The 18,062-nt window shown below is 38.0% G+C and overlaps 1 protein-coding gene across 2 annotated transcripts in view; it reads right to left on the minus strand.

Annotated features, from left to right (window-relative positions):
• The window catches only part of AXIN1 (axin 1), a 166,974-nt gene extending 152,860 nt beyond the window's left edge, over positions 1-14,114 (minus strand). For both annotated transcript variants that reach the window (XM_031945697.1, XM_031945696.1), the window contains exons 1-2: positions 13,939-14,114; positions 7,526-8,494 (exon numbers count right to left, since the gene is read on the minus strand). In XM_031945697.1, coding sequence (XP_031801557.1) covers positions 7,526-8,403 — 878 coding nt within the window. In that variant the 5' untranslated portion in view covers positions 8,404-8,494; positions 13,939-14,114. The remainder of the gene's footprint in view (positions 1-7,525; positions 8,495-13,938) is intronic.
• Between the last annotated feature and the right edge of the window lie 3,948 nt (positions 14,115-18,062).

Genomic DNA, 18,062 nt, shown 5'->3' on the forward strand with positions numbered 1-18,062 from the left:
CTTAAATTTTTTCAAGTCTGAAAAACTGAGGTAACATACTTGTGATAATTTCATATATTGGTCAATGTTGTTATTGTTCTTGAACTGTTTCATAGAGATTATAACCTCCCCAAAGGCAGAAATCAGATGCATTACTTTTATATTCCCCCTAAGATAAGGCACAACAAAAGACATGAAACATTTAATAAATGTTTATTGATTATTAAGTTTAGTAAAGATCAGGGCAGAAACATTGTGCTTCAGAATGATGCTTCACAATGATGAATATCAGAAGCAAAAGAATGCTTGTTTAAAAAAAAAAACAGAAGAGTCAGTTTGTGTACAATGCAAAGAACTATGCATGAAGTTTTTCTTTGAGAAGGGGGACACTGCACAGGTCAGTTTTACCTACTGTTCCACTCAGCCAGATGCCACAATGCCTTTAAAAAAAAAAACAAAAAACTAAAACTGCTTGCATGGAATATTGAAAAAAGTACTGGATTGTGTCAAGACACTCAATTTTGAATCCAGATCCTGTTATTACACTATCTATTGATCATGAGCAAGTCATCTTATCTCCTTAGGTGATGATCCTGATGGCTCCATAAGACTGAATATAGAAGGCAGGAAAACCTCAGTTCAAATCCAGCTGTGTGATTCTGGCCATTTATCCTGTCTGGCCACTTCTTCAACTATATAATTGGAGTAACTATCTATTTTGCAAGGTTTTGTGAGGATCAAATAAATCAATCAATAAACTTTTATTAAGCACCTACTTTGTTCTGGGCACTATATTAATACTTAAGCCCTTCCCTTTCTTTCCCCTTTCTCAGTTCAGTTCCTCTATCTATAAAATGGCAGGTAAGGTTGGACTGAACCTCTAAGTTCTTTTCCCAACAAGTGCTAATTTGCAAACAGTATCTGCCAAGACTTCTCCCCCCCCCCCTTTTTTAAATTTAATAGCCTTTTATTTATAGGTTGTATGTATGGGTAACTTTACAGTATTGACAATTGCCAAACCTCTTGTTCCAATTTTTCCCCTCTTTCCCCCACCCCCTCCCCCAGATGGGGATGTAGATGTTAAATATATTAAAATATAAATTAGATACACAATAAGTATACATGACCAAACAGTTATTTTGCTGTACAAAAAGAATCAGACTCTGAAATATTGTACAATTAGCCTGTGAAGGAAATCCAAAATGCAGGTGGGGAAAAAATATGGGGATTGGGAATTCAATGTAATGGTTCTTAGTCATCTCCCAGAGTTCTTTCGCTGAGTGTAGCTGGTTCAGTTCATTACTGCTCCATTGGAAATGATTTGGTTGATCACATCTGAGGATGGCCAAGTCCATCAGAATTGAAGACTTCTCCTTAACAGCTACATCACAGAAGTAACCTATTATATCAGAAGTTGGGGTGGGTCATATAACTAGGATGACAAACAATAAATGTATCTGCCTAGGTGCCACAAGAAAGGTGACTGAGTTGAAACCTCACTAAGAAAAAAAGCCATTTTAAATAAAGACAGAAGAAATGGGTTACTCATAATCATCAATTCAAATGTCAAACAGATCTCTATACTTGCATGATGACAGGCAATGACATTCTAATATGATTGTGATAAGTTCAGATTTAGTAAATCATGCTTCCTCAAAATAGAGTACATACACAATTGTTTTTACTAGGTTCATTAGAACTTTTAAAAATTCACATGGACTTTTTTTCTTTTTAACTCCAAGATTTCTATTTACAACTGAGATTATTATTCTTCCCATATTTAGCATATAGCTTTCATTGTGAGATAAACAGTTAGGTGACTTGAAATTTTACCATTTGTCAGAAGAGCTCCCAAAAAATATAAAAATTAGTTAAGCAGAAAAGCATTTTTCTCCCATTCACCTAATCCAAGAGTAATGGAAAAGATTTGTCTAAGACTTCTCCAAACAAATATTCATTTCTGGGTTGAAATCAAATATGAAAAATTTCCACCCAAAGGGAAAACATCTGAGAAAGTTATGAAGAAGTGAGAAAAGAAGTGTAGAATGGAAATAGATTTTCGGCTTTCACACTAATCACTACTATAAACACTTTAGGCCAGGAAACACTACCTCATAATCAGTATTATCCAAGAACTTCTGGATGAGAACATACTTCATAGAATAGACCTGAGGCAAGTTCAAATGTGAATTAATGAACAAGATGACTGAAAACAAAGATTTAATTATCTTCTCCAGCATCCCATAGCCCTAAACACTAAGTCTTTAACTAAAAACTTTGAACATATTCAGGTTCTTGGCTAACTTTTATTCACTTAGCACTCAGCATGGTATAGTGAAATGAACATTAAGAGACTTGGGTTACAATTGTGTTACTCACTAGCTGTGGGTAAACTTGGACAAGATAACAATATTTGGGCCTCAGTTTCTTCATGAAAGGTTTAGGCTTGGAGAATACTGAGTTCTTTAGAGCTTTATATGAATAAGTAAGGAAAAAAACATGAAATTATTCGCTGTAATGTTTAAAAAATTTATTCAACAATCAAGGAATGGATGAATAGTAGTAAAGGAATGTAATATAATACAAACTGCCATATATAATGATAAAATGAGAATCATAAGAAGACTTGTATGAAGTTATGCAATCTGAGGAAAGCAAACTTAAATGACAAAAACTACAATAACAACATAAGGGCAAAACAAATTTTAAAAATCAATAAAACTCATATCAAATCCTCCTTCCCCCCAAAAAAAGGTAACATTTTATCAAGGTTAAAGAACACACTCTTCATTTCTACAACTACAGAACTGGAAAGTGATAGGTATTATCAATAACAATCACACTATTTGTTAGTTTTTAATTTATTTGACTAAATACTTTTGAAACATTTATTGTGATAAATGTTTGTATCAAAACAAAACACATCAGTAAAAACAAATATTGTGGCATTTCTGCAATAAAAAGAACAAAGCTTTCAAAAATTATATTGCATCTGATTACTGCTTACACTCTCTCTCACTCTCAGTTGGTTTTACTTAACCCTTTTTCTTCATTTCTAGGGAAGGCTTTGAGAGACGTATAAGTAGGAATGACATTTAAAAATAAAAAGTATCAATAAAATATTTTTAAAATAATGTAGGGTCACCTCCACACCAAGATATAGTACTGGGGCAAAACTGTAGTGGAGGTCATATATTTACACTAGTAAACTGTTATGACAGCAACAGAAAAGGACTAACCTTCTTCCACAACCTTTATTGTAAAAATCTAGTTGAAGAGATAAGACTAACACACCTGACCCAAACCACAATAGATATTAAATCTAATACTAAGATATGTAATATAAACTATAAATTTTATAGTTTAAAACTGATAGAAATGAATGACATAATACTTCAAGAAGGTGGGCCTTGAAAGATAGGAAGGCTTTATCCACATTTCCTTCAAAAAAAAAAAAAAAAAAAAAACTGTCATTATAGTTTAAGGAACAGGCTGGATCTTTTGCAATTTATTCTCCTGAATATTTCTTTTTAAAAGAAAACAAAAACATCTTTTAATAACAGTGAACCACTGCTTTTATTTTTCCAATTAATCCTTAATTCATTATCTATTACTTTCTTCTTTCATCTTTTTAAAAATTTCTTTTGATAACCTTTTTTTAAAAATCCAAGCAAAAACCAACTCCCATCAAAACTGTATGGGTTGTGAAGCAATAAAGATATTTTTAACTAATCTCAACACATTTCTTTTCCATCATCTCACACACAAAAAAGTTTCCCTCACTCTCCAATAGATGTTCACTTGAAATGATAGGCATGATGCCAGAAATTCAATCACTTCTAATAAACGGATTCCATTTCTGAGACCACATAATAGGCAACATTTTAATAAAGCTCATATGCTGCAAATTCCTTAGCACACTGATGCATTCAAGTCAGTTTTTTCAGAGGAACATAGTAAGTCACAGAGAAGCTAAGTGATTTAATCACTACATTACAATGAGAGAACCCTAAGAGGAAAACAAACACAAAACTATAGAATATTTAAGTTGCAAGCCTAAAGTCAATGATTAGATTGAGATTTTTGAAAGAAAAGACTTTTGTCTTATTTTTATCTACACACCTTCCAGTACCTAGAAAGAATTTAAATAATATTGGAGGGAAGGAGAAAAAAAGAATACACAAGCAAAAAAAGGACAATCTGTAGTATTCTGTCTTAGTAATGAGGGGTCAATGCTTTTAAAAGGAGTACTTCAATGGATCTGGGATCTATGGATGAGTACTTCCTCCATCAATGCAGCTCATAACCTTTTGATGATTTCTCATTCTGTGCAGTTCTTATGACTTTTAGCAAATAATCTATAGAGATGTGCCCAAAGAAGCCTTCTGGTTATTTATTGCTGTGAGAAAACCACAGTCACTCAAATTTGTCCATTTGTTACCGTTCATCATTATGTAAGTAGGCTGCAACTCCTTATACCCAACATGTCTGTCTACCTATCCACAGTCCTCTGGGCCACCTGCAATTCTAATTTTGTTGAGAAAGTGATATTCCATAATTCTCAAACAACCAGCATCACCAAGAGAATATTCAATATTAAAAAAAATTAGCCTCTGAAGCAATAACTTGGGATCATTAAAATCTTTAATACTCAGCATTTCAAAATGCCTAAGCTGTATTTTAAAATCTCCAAATACATAAGATTACTCAGAAAATTTCTATTTTCAATCCACCTTGGTTTTTAAAAAACATCATTATCATCATCAGTAAAGAAATTTATTAATTTTATTCATTATTAACTTAAAATCTAGGAATCAATATACAATCTTTCAGTGTTTACATCTTTTAAGTCAAATAAAGAAATGCCTCATGTACACCAATACATTCATATTAGCACTTCTAGTGGTAGAAAAAAACTGAAAATAAAATTCGACTGTGAAATGACTTGGGGGGGGGGGGAATGTGCTATAAAAGATGATAATAGAATATCGATATGCCATAAAAAAACAACAAATATGACCAATTTGGAATAAAATGAAAATATCTGTTGATCTAATGATGCATGGCAAAGAAAACAGAGCCAAGAAAATAATAATAATGATGTGTGTATAGCAAGGCAAATTAAAACTATACAAGATATTTAAACTGAGACTAAATTCAAAGGCCAATCTTGGTTCCAGGGAACAGATTATGAAAGAAACTACCCTCTTTTTGATTATATGGGTATGGAATATTGCATGCACTCTCAGTTGCTATTTTGAGTGGTTTTACATTTTTCTTATTCAAATGAGCATTCTATAGAATGGAGTGGAGAAAAGTGAAACTGGAAAGAAATTAATGAAAAAAAAAATGAATCAATAAAACTTTTAAACTGACTAAATGATGAATATATTTGTGGCATAACATATAACTGTTAAATATAAATAATAAATATAAAATCGAATACTTAACTTAAACTTTCTTTGAAACTTAACAGAGTATTTGCTCAGACTTCATTAATTGTATTCAATGAATTGCTTATTAAACATAACATTTTAGATTCTTTAAAATATAAAGATACAAATTTATTATCAAATTATGACCAAAAAAGGAAAAAAATTTTGTTTACAAATTAATTTCTGGATTATATTACTTTATTACTAGGTTAATCTTAAATTAGAGATTGTGTCTTAAACATCTTAACATCTTCATGAACTTCAGGCTCTTTTTGCCAAGGCTTAGCATAGAAGGTATGCAGAATATAGATATTCAAATGTTTTCTGAATTTTAATTAGGGGGGAAATAAAATAAAGGGGGGATAAATGGCTTGCCCAGGATCACACAGCTTTAAAAACTGAGTATGCATTTGAAGTTAGGTCCTCTTCACTGATACTGTTAATTACTTTTGAAGTGTTGTTACACCTAACCTCCATAAGAAAGAATCTAAATTTTAGTCCAGTTTTGCCACTCCTTTCTTTCTCAAGGTAGTGACTTTGGACAAGTCATATCTTGTCCCTAAGTTTTAGTTCCTTTAAAAGTAAAATGGAGAGTCTGGACTTCATTTCACTTCTAATCTTCTATGATTCTAAGGAGAAAAACAACTTGAAAAATTATCTGTCACACAGATGCAAAATTAATTCATGACTAAAAATTTAAAGATATACCAAATATGATGGATCATAAAACATATTAAAACAATTAAAATCCAAAGAATTACTAAATGTTTCTCCTGAATTGAGTGCTGTATGTTTCATCTGATTTTATCTGAAAGTTTTCTGATCAACTCAAAGTTTTCAAGCTTTTCAAATTAGCAAAATTTTAAAGGAGGACAAATTCAACCAGGAGAGCTATTTTCCGCACTTAATCTTACAAGTTATCTTTAAATACATGTGTTAAACACTTAGATACAGCTAATTCTATGTATATTAACAAGCAGCCATTTTCTCTGTCAAACTATACTTCAAGAACTGATCCAGAATTTTTTATTAATTCCACAGGAAAGTCCGAGGTCTTAGGAATTTGTTTTTTATATTGTTGATTAAACCAGCAGGGTATCACATGAATTCCCAGTTTTCAAAGCTTCATAAACAACAGTCTTTCTTCATAATCTATAGGAAAATCAGTGGGAAAAATGAAAATACTCCAATATTTTCAGTAGACCATTTTCCATAAACAGAAATAAATTTCCACTCCAGAGATTAAGTAAAAAATCAAAATCAGAAATGCTTTTCCAAAGTTAACACTAACCTAAGGATCAAACATTCAGTTTTACTTACTGGCACAAGTTGCCCTAGGGAGATTTTGAGAATATGGTTTTAAAATAAAAGGCAGCTTAATCAAAAATTAAACACTGTTAATCTTAGACTGTCAAAGGTATTTAACTAGCAATAGTTAAGACAGCTTGATGGTTAAAAAAAAAAAAAAAATTCTGTCTCCAAACCTTGCAACAGAAGCTATAGAAAACTTGTAAAATACTTTTTGTGACAGAAACTTCACCAAACAGGTGTTATGGTCTTTTACTGAATATATCATATTTATGTATCATCACCTCATCACACAGAAACCTCAGAACTACTCTTTTCCTAAGAAAGGGAATCTTAATGTATCAAAAGTAAGGTAAGTAATCCAGCATCCAGAATTAACATCATAGACTTATTTTAAGTGTATATACACACTGGAATATCCATTCCCTTTGCCCTAAATTAGAAAGGCTATTTTTATCACACAAACTTACCATCTTTTATACAAATGAAAACTGATTTATTAGTATCAATGTCAATGTATCACTACCATCATTATCAACGTGAAAATTCTTTATCATTAGTTAGTCATACATTTTAATTCAACTCTTTAATTACAAACAAAATTAAGACTTCAATGAGATTTGAGGAAGAAGTGAAAATAACATTCAATATCAGGATAAAAAAGAAAAAATAAAGTACCACAATTCAGTTTGAGCTGAAATTCACCAATAGTTTCCAGTCAACCGCAAGAGAAGTTTTCCCCAAGTTGTTTCCCTAGATTTCAGAAATCTGTACAAAACACAAAAATCACATTTGTAACTTACCTAAATTCTCTGCTTTCATTGTATCTCCTATTTGATGAGGCCCGTTGGGGTGCTGTTTCCATTAGTAACTTCTGAGTTAGCCTGCTGGCTGGAGCTGAATCTCTGCCATGATCTTCTTCTGTGTCTTGGTCACACTTCCATTCCTCATCCTCATTCAAAGTGGGCAAATATCCAGGTATACCTTTCCCCGTCCCTGACCCAGGGCTTTGATCACTAAAGATTTTAGGGCTTTCCAAACCCGTCCTCGTGTATTCCAAATAAATATCTGATTTAAGGAACAAGGGGTAGGTGTTATCCTCCATCATGGATTGAACCTCAGTTTGGGCCTGGTCAAACATGGCAGGATCAATATGTTGCTTCATGATGCAATCTTTTATGAAGCTCTTTGTAGCTGGTTTAGTCTGACGAGATACGATACCATTACTATCAAGAATGTATTTTCTGTAAATAGCTTTTGCCAACTTAAGCCTCTTTTCTTCATTGGAGTCACAGGGCTCCAATTTCCTAAAGCCACTGCAGGCAAACCAGAAGTCTAACAAATCTGCAGAGTCTTCTTGCTTCAAGAAAGTCCTAAATAGATTTATTCCATCTTGATCATCCAGCAAAGAATGCAATGACTCAGCCCATTTCAAATATGGGGGTGTAGGTGAAGCACTTCCTTCAGGCTCATACCCCAAATCCAGATCTGATCGCCTCGGGGTGGCCGTGGAAGTTTCATTTTTAATCCCATCGCCTTTCCCAAAATAAAAGCTGTGGCTGACTGGTCTGGGATCTGTGGAAACCAGTTCACCTTCCTCACCAGGAACTGGGGGCCTGGGAGCATCTTCAGTGAAGCTCCCACCAAGGTCCAAGGGGAAACCCTGTTCTTGGACATTCATTTTGGGGCTCTGTGTTCCTCAAGAGATAATGATTGCAGCACCCTAATCTCAGTACACCAGTACTTATAGTTCCAAAGTGAATCAATCTGTCCTGTTGAAACCATTAAGAGGACAAAGATTAGGAAAAGTAGTCCTGTAAAAATACAGCTATTTAGGTTTTTTACAAGACAAGACTACAGTACCCTACCCTCCCACCACATGAACTAAAAATAAAGTATTTCTCAGATTTTCAGCAAAATATTTTTTAGTTTGTCCATTTCTGCTTCATTATTTGGGACAATGAACATACAATGCTTTCTTTAACTCAATATATGAACTAGTTAAGCAACTTATTTATAAAATGCATGTAATTAAAATTTACATACACACACACACACACACACACACACACACACACACCCATGAAATTTGGTCTAGGGTAGCAACATGCCCAATAGTCTTAAGATAGCAGGAGTACCTCTTCTCATAAGGAAGAAGCGTTCAACTACCAAAATTGTCTCCAACCCCATCAAAACCTATCTTCACCACTCCAACTCTGCTAAACACTATTTTACATGGTATTCGCTTTTTGTGTAATTTTAAAATCTATAAATTAGAATATTCACTTTCTTTTTTAAGCAATAAAATCTTCATATTCTTTGCTAGTAATACCTCCATACCATGTATTCTCTACATATTAAATAAATTTTGTTTAGAATTACTTACAAAACTTCTAAATTACAATAAAAAGTTTCACTAAACTCAAAATAAAAGAAAAAGAAACATGTGATAATTTGTGACCTACCCAAAACTGCTACTGATAGGGTACATAGATGTTACTTTTTAATATTCTTCTTACCAAAAAAGTATATTGTTAGTAACCAAGGGCCCTAAACAATCTGAAGAATCTCAATAGTGTAAAAAATCAGTAATAAAGTGAAATTAAGATAAAACTACTAGCTAATGAAATGCCTCTCATGACCCAATTCTGTATTTTGATAACCAAATTATCATACTACATTTATAACTAGATGTTACTAAATATCTGATTAGCTTTTATAGACCAAGATGCTAAAAAACACTCCCTCTCAGGCAATCTCCTAGCTGTAGCTATTTGCAGGTAGCTAACAAATTCTTTTAAGTACTTCCCTGATCCTCATATGAGACATCTAGTTAAGTCTAAGTCCACTAGTGCCACCTACTCTGGTGTTAAGTCAAATACTGGATTGATGACTTATAAAATTCCCATGTGGTTTGACCACATATTTTAAACATTTAAAGTGGGTCAAGTGCTGAAAGAGAGATCACTGCTTTATAAAGCAGATCTCAAGCTACCTCTGCAAACTATGACCAGAACCTTTAAAAATCAGGATTGAACTAAAGAAAATTAGGCAGCAATTACAAAATTATAATACTTTATAGTTTATAAATCACTTTCCTCACAACAACCCTGTGAGGTAGGAAATACAAGTATTATTAACCCCCATTTGACAGATGAAAAAACTGACACTCGAGAGAGAGAAAAAAAATTTGTCTAAAGTCAAAAAGCTAGAAAGAGCTAAGATTACAACCAAGTCCAACGCTCTTTCCATAAAACTATGTTGTCTCTTCTACTTCTTTCATCCATTTGTATGGCTCTCCATGGGAATCTATATTTATGAGGGTATCATTTCGTTTGCTTGAGATAGAGAACAGGGCACTTACAGATGGCTAGGAGTGAGTGCCACTGATAAATGTGAGTTAGGTCACAATTATATGACCCAAATGACATTTCTGTTGCTAATGATTTCTAAAAAAATGATTGGCTGTGCTATAATCTCCAACTCAGCAGGGACAGCCAATTTCTTAAGGTCAAATCTTTCTATGTTTTGGTATCCAGCTGCTCAGAGATCACTTCAATTGAAAATTAATTTTTTCAACCCAGTCCACATTTACTAAGCACCTGTGTACAAAAATATTTCCCTGGGTCTATCAATATGTAATGTATTATTTGTCCACAATGCCATCTTGTAAAAAAGAGCCAAGGCAATTAGTTACTCCTAAATTAGAATATACTAGACAGCCTGCAATTCTCAAGAAATGCCTAAAAAATTAATTTAAAAAAATATAATTGCTAAATTATTCCCTAAAATGTTTGATGATTATGTGCTGCCTCACAATACCTTTTTCAATATATTATTGCTGACAGCCAATTTAAAATAGCATTTAATGGTTATGTGCTCTATATCAACAACCCTCACAACAACCCTGTGAGGTAGGTAATGACAAGTTTATTATTTCCACCTTACAAATCAGGAAACTGAGGATCAAAAAAAAAAAAAAAGTGACTTGCCCAACATGACACAAACAGTTCACAAAAGAGCTTAGAACCAAGTTCTCAACTTTTAATCCAGTGTTTTTTCTACATAACACATTGCTTTTCGGTGATGTTTTCTAAAGCTTATACTGCAATTTAATCTGTGCATATCTTGTTTTATACTTGTTTTCTACTTGTGCCCCACAGCACAGTGAACTTAACAGGTCCTCAGTAAATATATTATTAATTTACAATAAATAGTATCTTGCATACAGCTGACATTCAACAAATATTTATCAACTAATTTGTTTTAAGTGAAATTTCCAAAATGCTTAACTTTGAGCATTTCTTTGTATTAAAGATCCCATAACTTTCTTCAACTATATTATAGGAATGGTAACAAAATTAGCATCAAATGTTTCTTTATAAAGTTAAAGCTGTTAAAACATCAATACACCAATCAAATATTTTTTTAATGAAATACCCTGTAACAAGCATGGGATAATGGAATGAGAAGATCTAAGCTGTAGGTGATTTTGCCACTAAATTGGATGATCTTGGGCAAAGCACTGAATTCCTAAGGGCTTCAGTTTCCTCATTTGTCAAAAAAAGGAATTGGACTAGATCACCTTTTCCTTCTTTTACTTCTCTAATGTTAAACTTATCTTTCTCCACACAAATGAAATACTTCAGATTCTTTCCACCTCCAAGGATTGTCAATTAACACAAAACAGGAGACACTTGCTATCTCTACAAGTACCAAAAAGGAAACATCTCCCACCAAATCACGGTAAAACATTCTATTCTTTGATTCTTGGGTCTCCATCAGAGAAAAAAACCAATACAAAGTCCACTCACTCAATAAATAAATAAATAAAATGCAGTTAAATTAATTCATGCTAGAATAAAGTGACCACAGATATGCAACTCTGGCCCAAAGCCTGTAACCTCCAACAACAAAATTCTTCCTTGAAAGGAATGTGCCTTTAAAAGTCTGATATGCCTTTATAATTTAAGGATTGCATAAGCTCCTTTCCTGAGTACCATGTGCCTGGACTCTTTAAAAAGTGATGTGATCACTAACTTGATTCTCTCCCCACAGGGGGAAAAAAAAAAAAAAAAAAAAACCAGAAACATATTTCAAACCAGACTAAGGGAGAACAATTCAAAAGCTACTGAAAATCACATGGGAACATGGTCTTTTAAGTGACATCCTAACCTTTTCCCCCCAGATGAATTTCTTAGAATTGAAACTGAGCTATTCTTACACATTGTTTCAGGTCAGGTACAGTTTCCCACTCAACTAGACTATATGTGAACTCCTGTAGAAGGGCCTGCGGATCTCAAGTAAACTTGAGACACTTCCTGCAGGGAAAAGCATAGAACCTTATTGTGCAGCCAAAAAAAAAAAAAAAAAAAAAAAAAAAAAAAAAAAAAGCTAATCTCCACAATAAAAACCCTTTGTAAAAATATTTTAGAATTGGGTTGAATGAAACCACCAAAGTATTGATGTATTTACTCTTTTGTCTTCCGAAGTTAAAGTTTTACCAACTCCCTCTAACACTGGTTTTGAGACTGCCTATTCTTAATGCTTCCTTGGTGGGGTTTTGGAGGAGGGGGGGTGACTTCTAAAGAAAAAAAAAAAAATCACTATTAGGTGAGGCTTAGTCTTTGGCCACAAAGATAGTTACCTATCATCTTGGAAGGTTATAGAAGCAAGGGGTGGTCCCTGAATTCTGAAGTCTATTAGTACACTCTATTAGTACATGTATAGAAAAACAATAATATTTCTGTTCCAATTTGAGAGTATATTAGTCTCTTAATATCCTTCAAGTCTAGTTCTGGAATTGTAGCAATCTATTCTTCAAATCTCCAACTTGCTTCAAATGAAGTGTCCTCTTCAATCTGCTTGCCTTCCCCCCCCAAAAAAAAAAAAAAATTAGTCCACCTATGGAACTAACTTCAATTTAATCTGTGCCTTCCTCTGTTCTCAAGTCTCCTTATGTGGACAACTTCTTTGTACATTTAAATTCAGATAGATTCATTTATCACCATTCACAACTTGAGATTTTCCTTATGCTGCAAATTTTTTTTTGAAGTGGAGAGAGTGGAGGGGGTCAGACAGAGAACAAGACTGTGGATGTGAATTCAAAGCCTTCTGCTCAAATAGCATCCAGATATATTCCTCTAACCCATTTTATACACACAAAACTAGTGATGCTTACTTCTTTGGCCTCTGAGGCCCCACAGCCTCTCCCTTTCTACCCTACATTCTCATACTAAGCTCCAGAGCCATCATTCACTTATACAACCCACACTTCCACCTTATAAACTCACAAGCAAGTCTACCCCATACTCCTCTGCCTAAGTCTCCCCATGTCTCCTGCAATTTTCCCAAACATCATTTCCCATCATCACTCCTCAAGCTTTCCTAGGTCCCCTTTTATCTCTTCTCAGGCGTCTCCAGGTGTCCTCTTCAGACTCCTCTCTCTCCTCTTTTCAGGCCTTCTAGCCTCCCCTTCCTTCTCCCCCTTTCAGACTTCCCAAGTCTCCCCCCTTCCTTCTCTTCTCGGGCACCTCCAGGGCCCTTCAACCTCTCCAACACCCCGGTCGGTCCCCCCTTTCCTTCTCCCCTTAAGTACCCCGGGTCCCTCCTTCCCTCTGCTCCTCTCACACACCTCCGGGTCCCTCCTTCCTTCTCTCAAGCATTCTAAGGCCTCCCTCCCTTCTCTCAGGCACCCCCGGCGTCCCCTTTTTCTGCTCCCCTCAAGCACTCTTTCCCTCTTCTCTCAGGCACCCCTGGGTCCCCCTTCCTTCTCCCCTCAAGTACCTCCAGAGCCCCCTTTCCTTCTCTCAGGCACCCTCGGGTCTCCCCCTTCCCTCTGCCTGAAGTACCCCGGCTCTTCCCTTCCCTCTCCTTTCGGGCACCCCCCGGTCTCCCCTTTCCCCTCTTCCCATGAGGTACCCCCAGCTTCTCTCTCTCCTCCTCCTCTCAAGCACCCCAGGATCCCCTCTTTCTTTTCCCTCAGATATCCCCGGGCCCCTCCTCCCTCTCTCCCCCGGGCTCGCGCTCCCTCCGGCCGGGCCCGGGCCTAGCATGGGGCCCTGACCTTCGCCGCGGCAGCCAACCTCTCTACAATGGGCCCGGCTCCTGGGCCGGCGGGCTCCGTTCCGGGCCCGGGCCTGCCCCGCTCCCGGGCCCGGCCTCCCCCCTCAGGAATGCGCGGCCCCGGCCCGGCCCGGCCTGGCTCCCCACTCACCCGCGCGGCGGCGGCGGCGGCGGGTCCCGGTCCCGGGGCGGGCGGGCGGCCCGGCCCATGCGGCTCAGAGGAGGCCCGGCGGGCGGGACGGGGCGGGGGCGCGGCCCCGGGCGGTCCCCATGGCGGCGGCGGCGGCGGCTGCCTCCGGGGCGGGGAGGGAGGCCCGCGGAGCGGGGGCAGCGGGCTGGGGAGCGGAGCCGGAGCCGAGCCCGAGCGGAGCCCGGGCTGCGCCGACCGCCCGACCCGGCCCAGCCCGCTCCTGCCCCGCCCGCTCTCTAGCCTCTGCCTCCGCCGCCTCCGCTCCCCGTCCCAGGCCCGTGCTCTGGGCCCCTGTTCCGGCGTTCCGGCTGCAGCCCCGGCCCCGGCCCCAGCCCCGCGGAGGCGGCCCCTGCCTGCTGTGGCTGCTCCTGCCGCGGTTCCTGCCGCCCGAGCCGGGAGCCCGAGCCCCCGAGCCCAGAGCTTCAGCTCAAACCCAGAGCGCCCCCCTCGGCACCGCCGAGAATCGCGGGGGAGGCCCCGGGCGGGGGAGGGGGACGGGGCGGGGGCGGGGCGGGGCGGGGCCCTGAGAAGCAACGAAGTTGGAGGCGGGACGTGACGGTGCGAGGCGGGGGAGAAGGGAGGAGGAGCTGGAGGAGTGGGAGGAGGGGCTAAAGGAAAAAGGCTGGAGGTGGAAGGGAGGGGAAACCGAGAGCGGGTGCGGATGAGGAAAAGAGCTCTAGTTTTGACGAAGAGCAGAGCCTTGAAACCTCAGGGAAGGTCCATGTCCCTGCTCCCCGGTTAGCTCATCAGTAAAAGGAAGGGAATGGAATTCATCTCAAAAATTTCTTTCACTATGAGTCCGATTCGAGGGAAAGAGAAGGAGAAGATGGAGAGGAAGAAACCGGGAGGGAAAAAAGAAAAGCGATGGAGCGGGGGAAAGAAGATGAGAGGGAAGGGAAAGCGGAGAGGAAGAGAGAAAAGAGAATAGGCGAGAAGAGAAGGAAAGAGGCAGGAGGGAAAGCAGAGAAGAAGGGCTGCAAGGACTGCCACATGAGATTGGGATGTTAAGTGAAGCCCAGCAAAGAATAGGAGGTGAATTGGAAAAAGATCCTGAAAAAATAAAGATGATTATCCTAAGCTTCCTCTTCTCTACTCCACACCCCAAAATCCCTCTTTTTTTTTCATTTCCCATTATCTTTTCGTTTGTTCCAGTCCCTGATAACCCTACAACTTTGTCACTTGGGCCCTATCTCCTCTCTCTCTTCAAAAAGTGATCATTTCCTCTCCCACACCTTCAATATCTCCTTATCCTCTGAGTTATTCCTACAAAAATGTCCAGGTTTTCACACATCTTTTAAATACACGAGCGTGCACACATGCACAAAACATCTTTGATAACTACTTTCCCTTAAGCTATAGATCTTCATTTCTCCAGTGATAGATTGGAGCCTTTCTCCTCCCATCCAATTCTCAATACAAGTATTTGGATTTCTGACCCCAGTATTTAATTGAAGCTGTTCTTTCACAGGATACCTGCTAAATCCAGGAGGACTTTTTTCAGTCCTAATTGTACATGCCCGAAGCTTTTGATTCCTTTCTTCCTCCTTCCTTCTTCTCTCCTCCCTTGAATTACTCAGAATCATAAATTTAGAGAAAAGGAAATGTCCACCTAGAGAAAATAAATTACTTGCCCAGGGTCACAGTTAGCAAGAGTCTAACGCTGGTTTAGAAACCAAGTCTTTCTTGGATGCCAAGTTCAATGCACTATCCGTACTGCTGCTGGCTCCTGATCTTTTAGCTCTCCCTCAATTCTAAATGTTCCATTTCAAACTCTTTTGCTAGACCATCATCACCTTCTTCGCTCACTAAATGCTGATATTCTTGACCTTATTCTTTCTCCATTAATGTCCTGATCAATTACCATAGGGGCTCAGTTATCATCCAGTCTCTCAAAACTATGTAGCTAGCCTTTACCTCTCTACCAGATTCCAGGGCTACTTTTTCTACTGTCTGCTGGACATCCCTAACCAGATGTTCCATAAGCATGCCAAAATCAACCTAGAACAGAACATTTATTTTCCTTAAAACACATCCCTATCAAACTTCCCTATCATTTCTATCAGCCCAGACTAACACTGGAACAATAATCCTAGAGTTTTCACTCTCCCTCAATCCCCAAATTTTAATCCAATAATACTGCCTTTACAACATTATCACTCCCCTTCTATGCAATCATTACCCTAATTTACATCCTCATTATCTCTCAGCTGAACTATGGCAAACACTCCCTTCTCAAATTCATCCTCAACACAGTTGCCAAATTGATACTCCTAAAATAAAGACCATAGTACAGACATCTTTCATCAAATTCTTTAATTACTTTCTAGCTTCTAAGAGAAACACAGACTTCCTCAGCATGAAATCTTAAGGAATTTACAGATTTATGATGACAAGATGGTGGAATGAGGAAGGAACCCTCTGAAGACATCCCAAATTCCCTTCCAAATCACCTCAGAATTGATCTAGGAAAAGGAAAGCAGCTTCACAGAAAAGGTATGTTTTACTGGGATAGGAGAGGATTGAGGTCCAAGAGCTGCTGCAGCAGTCAGCCTCATAGCAAGGACCCAGAAAGATCTGAGGTCTATAACAAGGATCCAAGTCCATTGCAATCCACCAGTAAGACCCAGCCCTACTGCAAGTAAATCATCAATCTCCTAAACAAGTGAGGAATCTGTGGAGTGTGCATCAAAGCTCCCCAGCACAAGTCACCAATCAGGCCTTGACCCCATTATTGACCAGTAGAGGAGCACCTCCTAGGGGCTGGCCAAAAGCAAGCCCCCACTCCTGGGCCTACCAGCAGAGAGATTCTGTTTCCACAGCAACCCAGCCCCAAGGCCCCACCCCTGGAACCAGCAACAAGATCCCTCCTCCACTCCAGCCACCAAAAAAGCTCTGTTACCATAGCAACCTAGCAACAAGCCACTTCCTGCCCCGCACAAGTCAGAAGGGAAGCCTATCTCCTAAAGAAAGAAAGCAGTTAAGTCCTGAAGCCTAGTGAAAGCCAGCAGAAAAACCTAGAGCCTCAGTGCAAAAAACCTGTAATAGTACAGGACCAACACCCAATTCTCACATAAAAACATCTAGTCCACAAAAAAGACAGAAAAATGAGCAAAAAACAACAACTGCAACAAAAGACCTTGACTATAGAAACTTACTATGTTAATAGGAAGGATCAAGGAATAATAAGAACAGGATCATAGTGTCAAATAGCTATACGTGAAGCCTCAAAGAAAAAGTGAATTTGGACTCAGGACTAAAAAGAATTGCTGGAAGATGTAAAAGGAATTTTTAAAAGCAAATTAGATAAGTAGAAGAAAAATTGGGGAAATAAATGAGAGTAATGCAAGAAAATTATGACAGAAAATCTATACCATGGAAAAAAATATACAAAAATTCACTGAGGAAAATAACTCCCTAAAAATAAAACTGGCCAAATGGAAGAGGAAGTACAAAATCTCACTGAAGAAAACAATTTCTTAAAAATTAGAATTGAAAAAGTGACTAATGACTATGAAATCTTAAGATATGATAAAACAAAATGTGAAATTTCACATTGGAAAAACAACTGATTTAGAAAATAGATCCATAAGGGATGATATAAGAATTATTGAGCTAGCTGAAAGCCATGATGAAAAAAGGAAGAAAGGAAGGAAGGAAGAAAGGAGAAAAAGAAGGAAGGAAGGGAGGGAGGGAGGGAGGGAAGGGAAGGGAAGGGAAGGGAAGAGAAAGGAAGGGAAAAGGAAGGGAAGGGAAGGGAAAAGAAAGGAAGGAAAGAGAAGGGAAGGGAAGGAAAGAGAAGAGAAGGGAAGGGAAGGGAAGGGAAAGAAAAAGGGAAAACCTGGACAACATCTTTCAAGAAATCATCAAAGAAAACTGCCCTAATATCTTAAAACCAGAGGACAAAATAGAAATAGAATCTACTGATCAATGCCTGAAAAAAAATTCCATAATGAAAACTCCCAGGAGCATCATACTGAAATTCCAGAACTCACAGATCAAGGAAAAAGTACTGCAAGCAGCCAAAAGAGAAACAATTCAAAGATCATGTGTTATAGCAAGGATTACACAGAATTTGAAAGTTTCCA

The sequence above is a fragment of the Sarcophilus harrisii genome, chromosome 1 (assembly GCF_902635505.1).
Source record: "Sarcophilus harrisii chromosome 1, mSarHar1.11, whole genome shotgun sequence".
NCBI classification, from domain to species: Eukaryota; Metazoa; Chordata; class Mammalia; order Dasyuromorphia; family Dasyuridae; genus Sarcophilus; species Sarcophilus harrisii.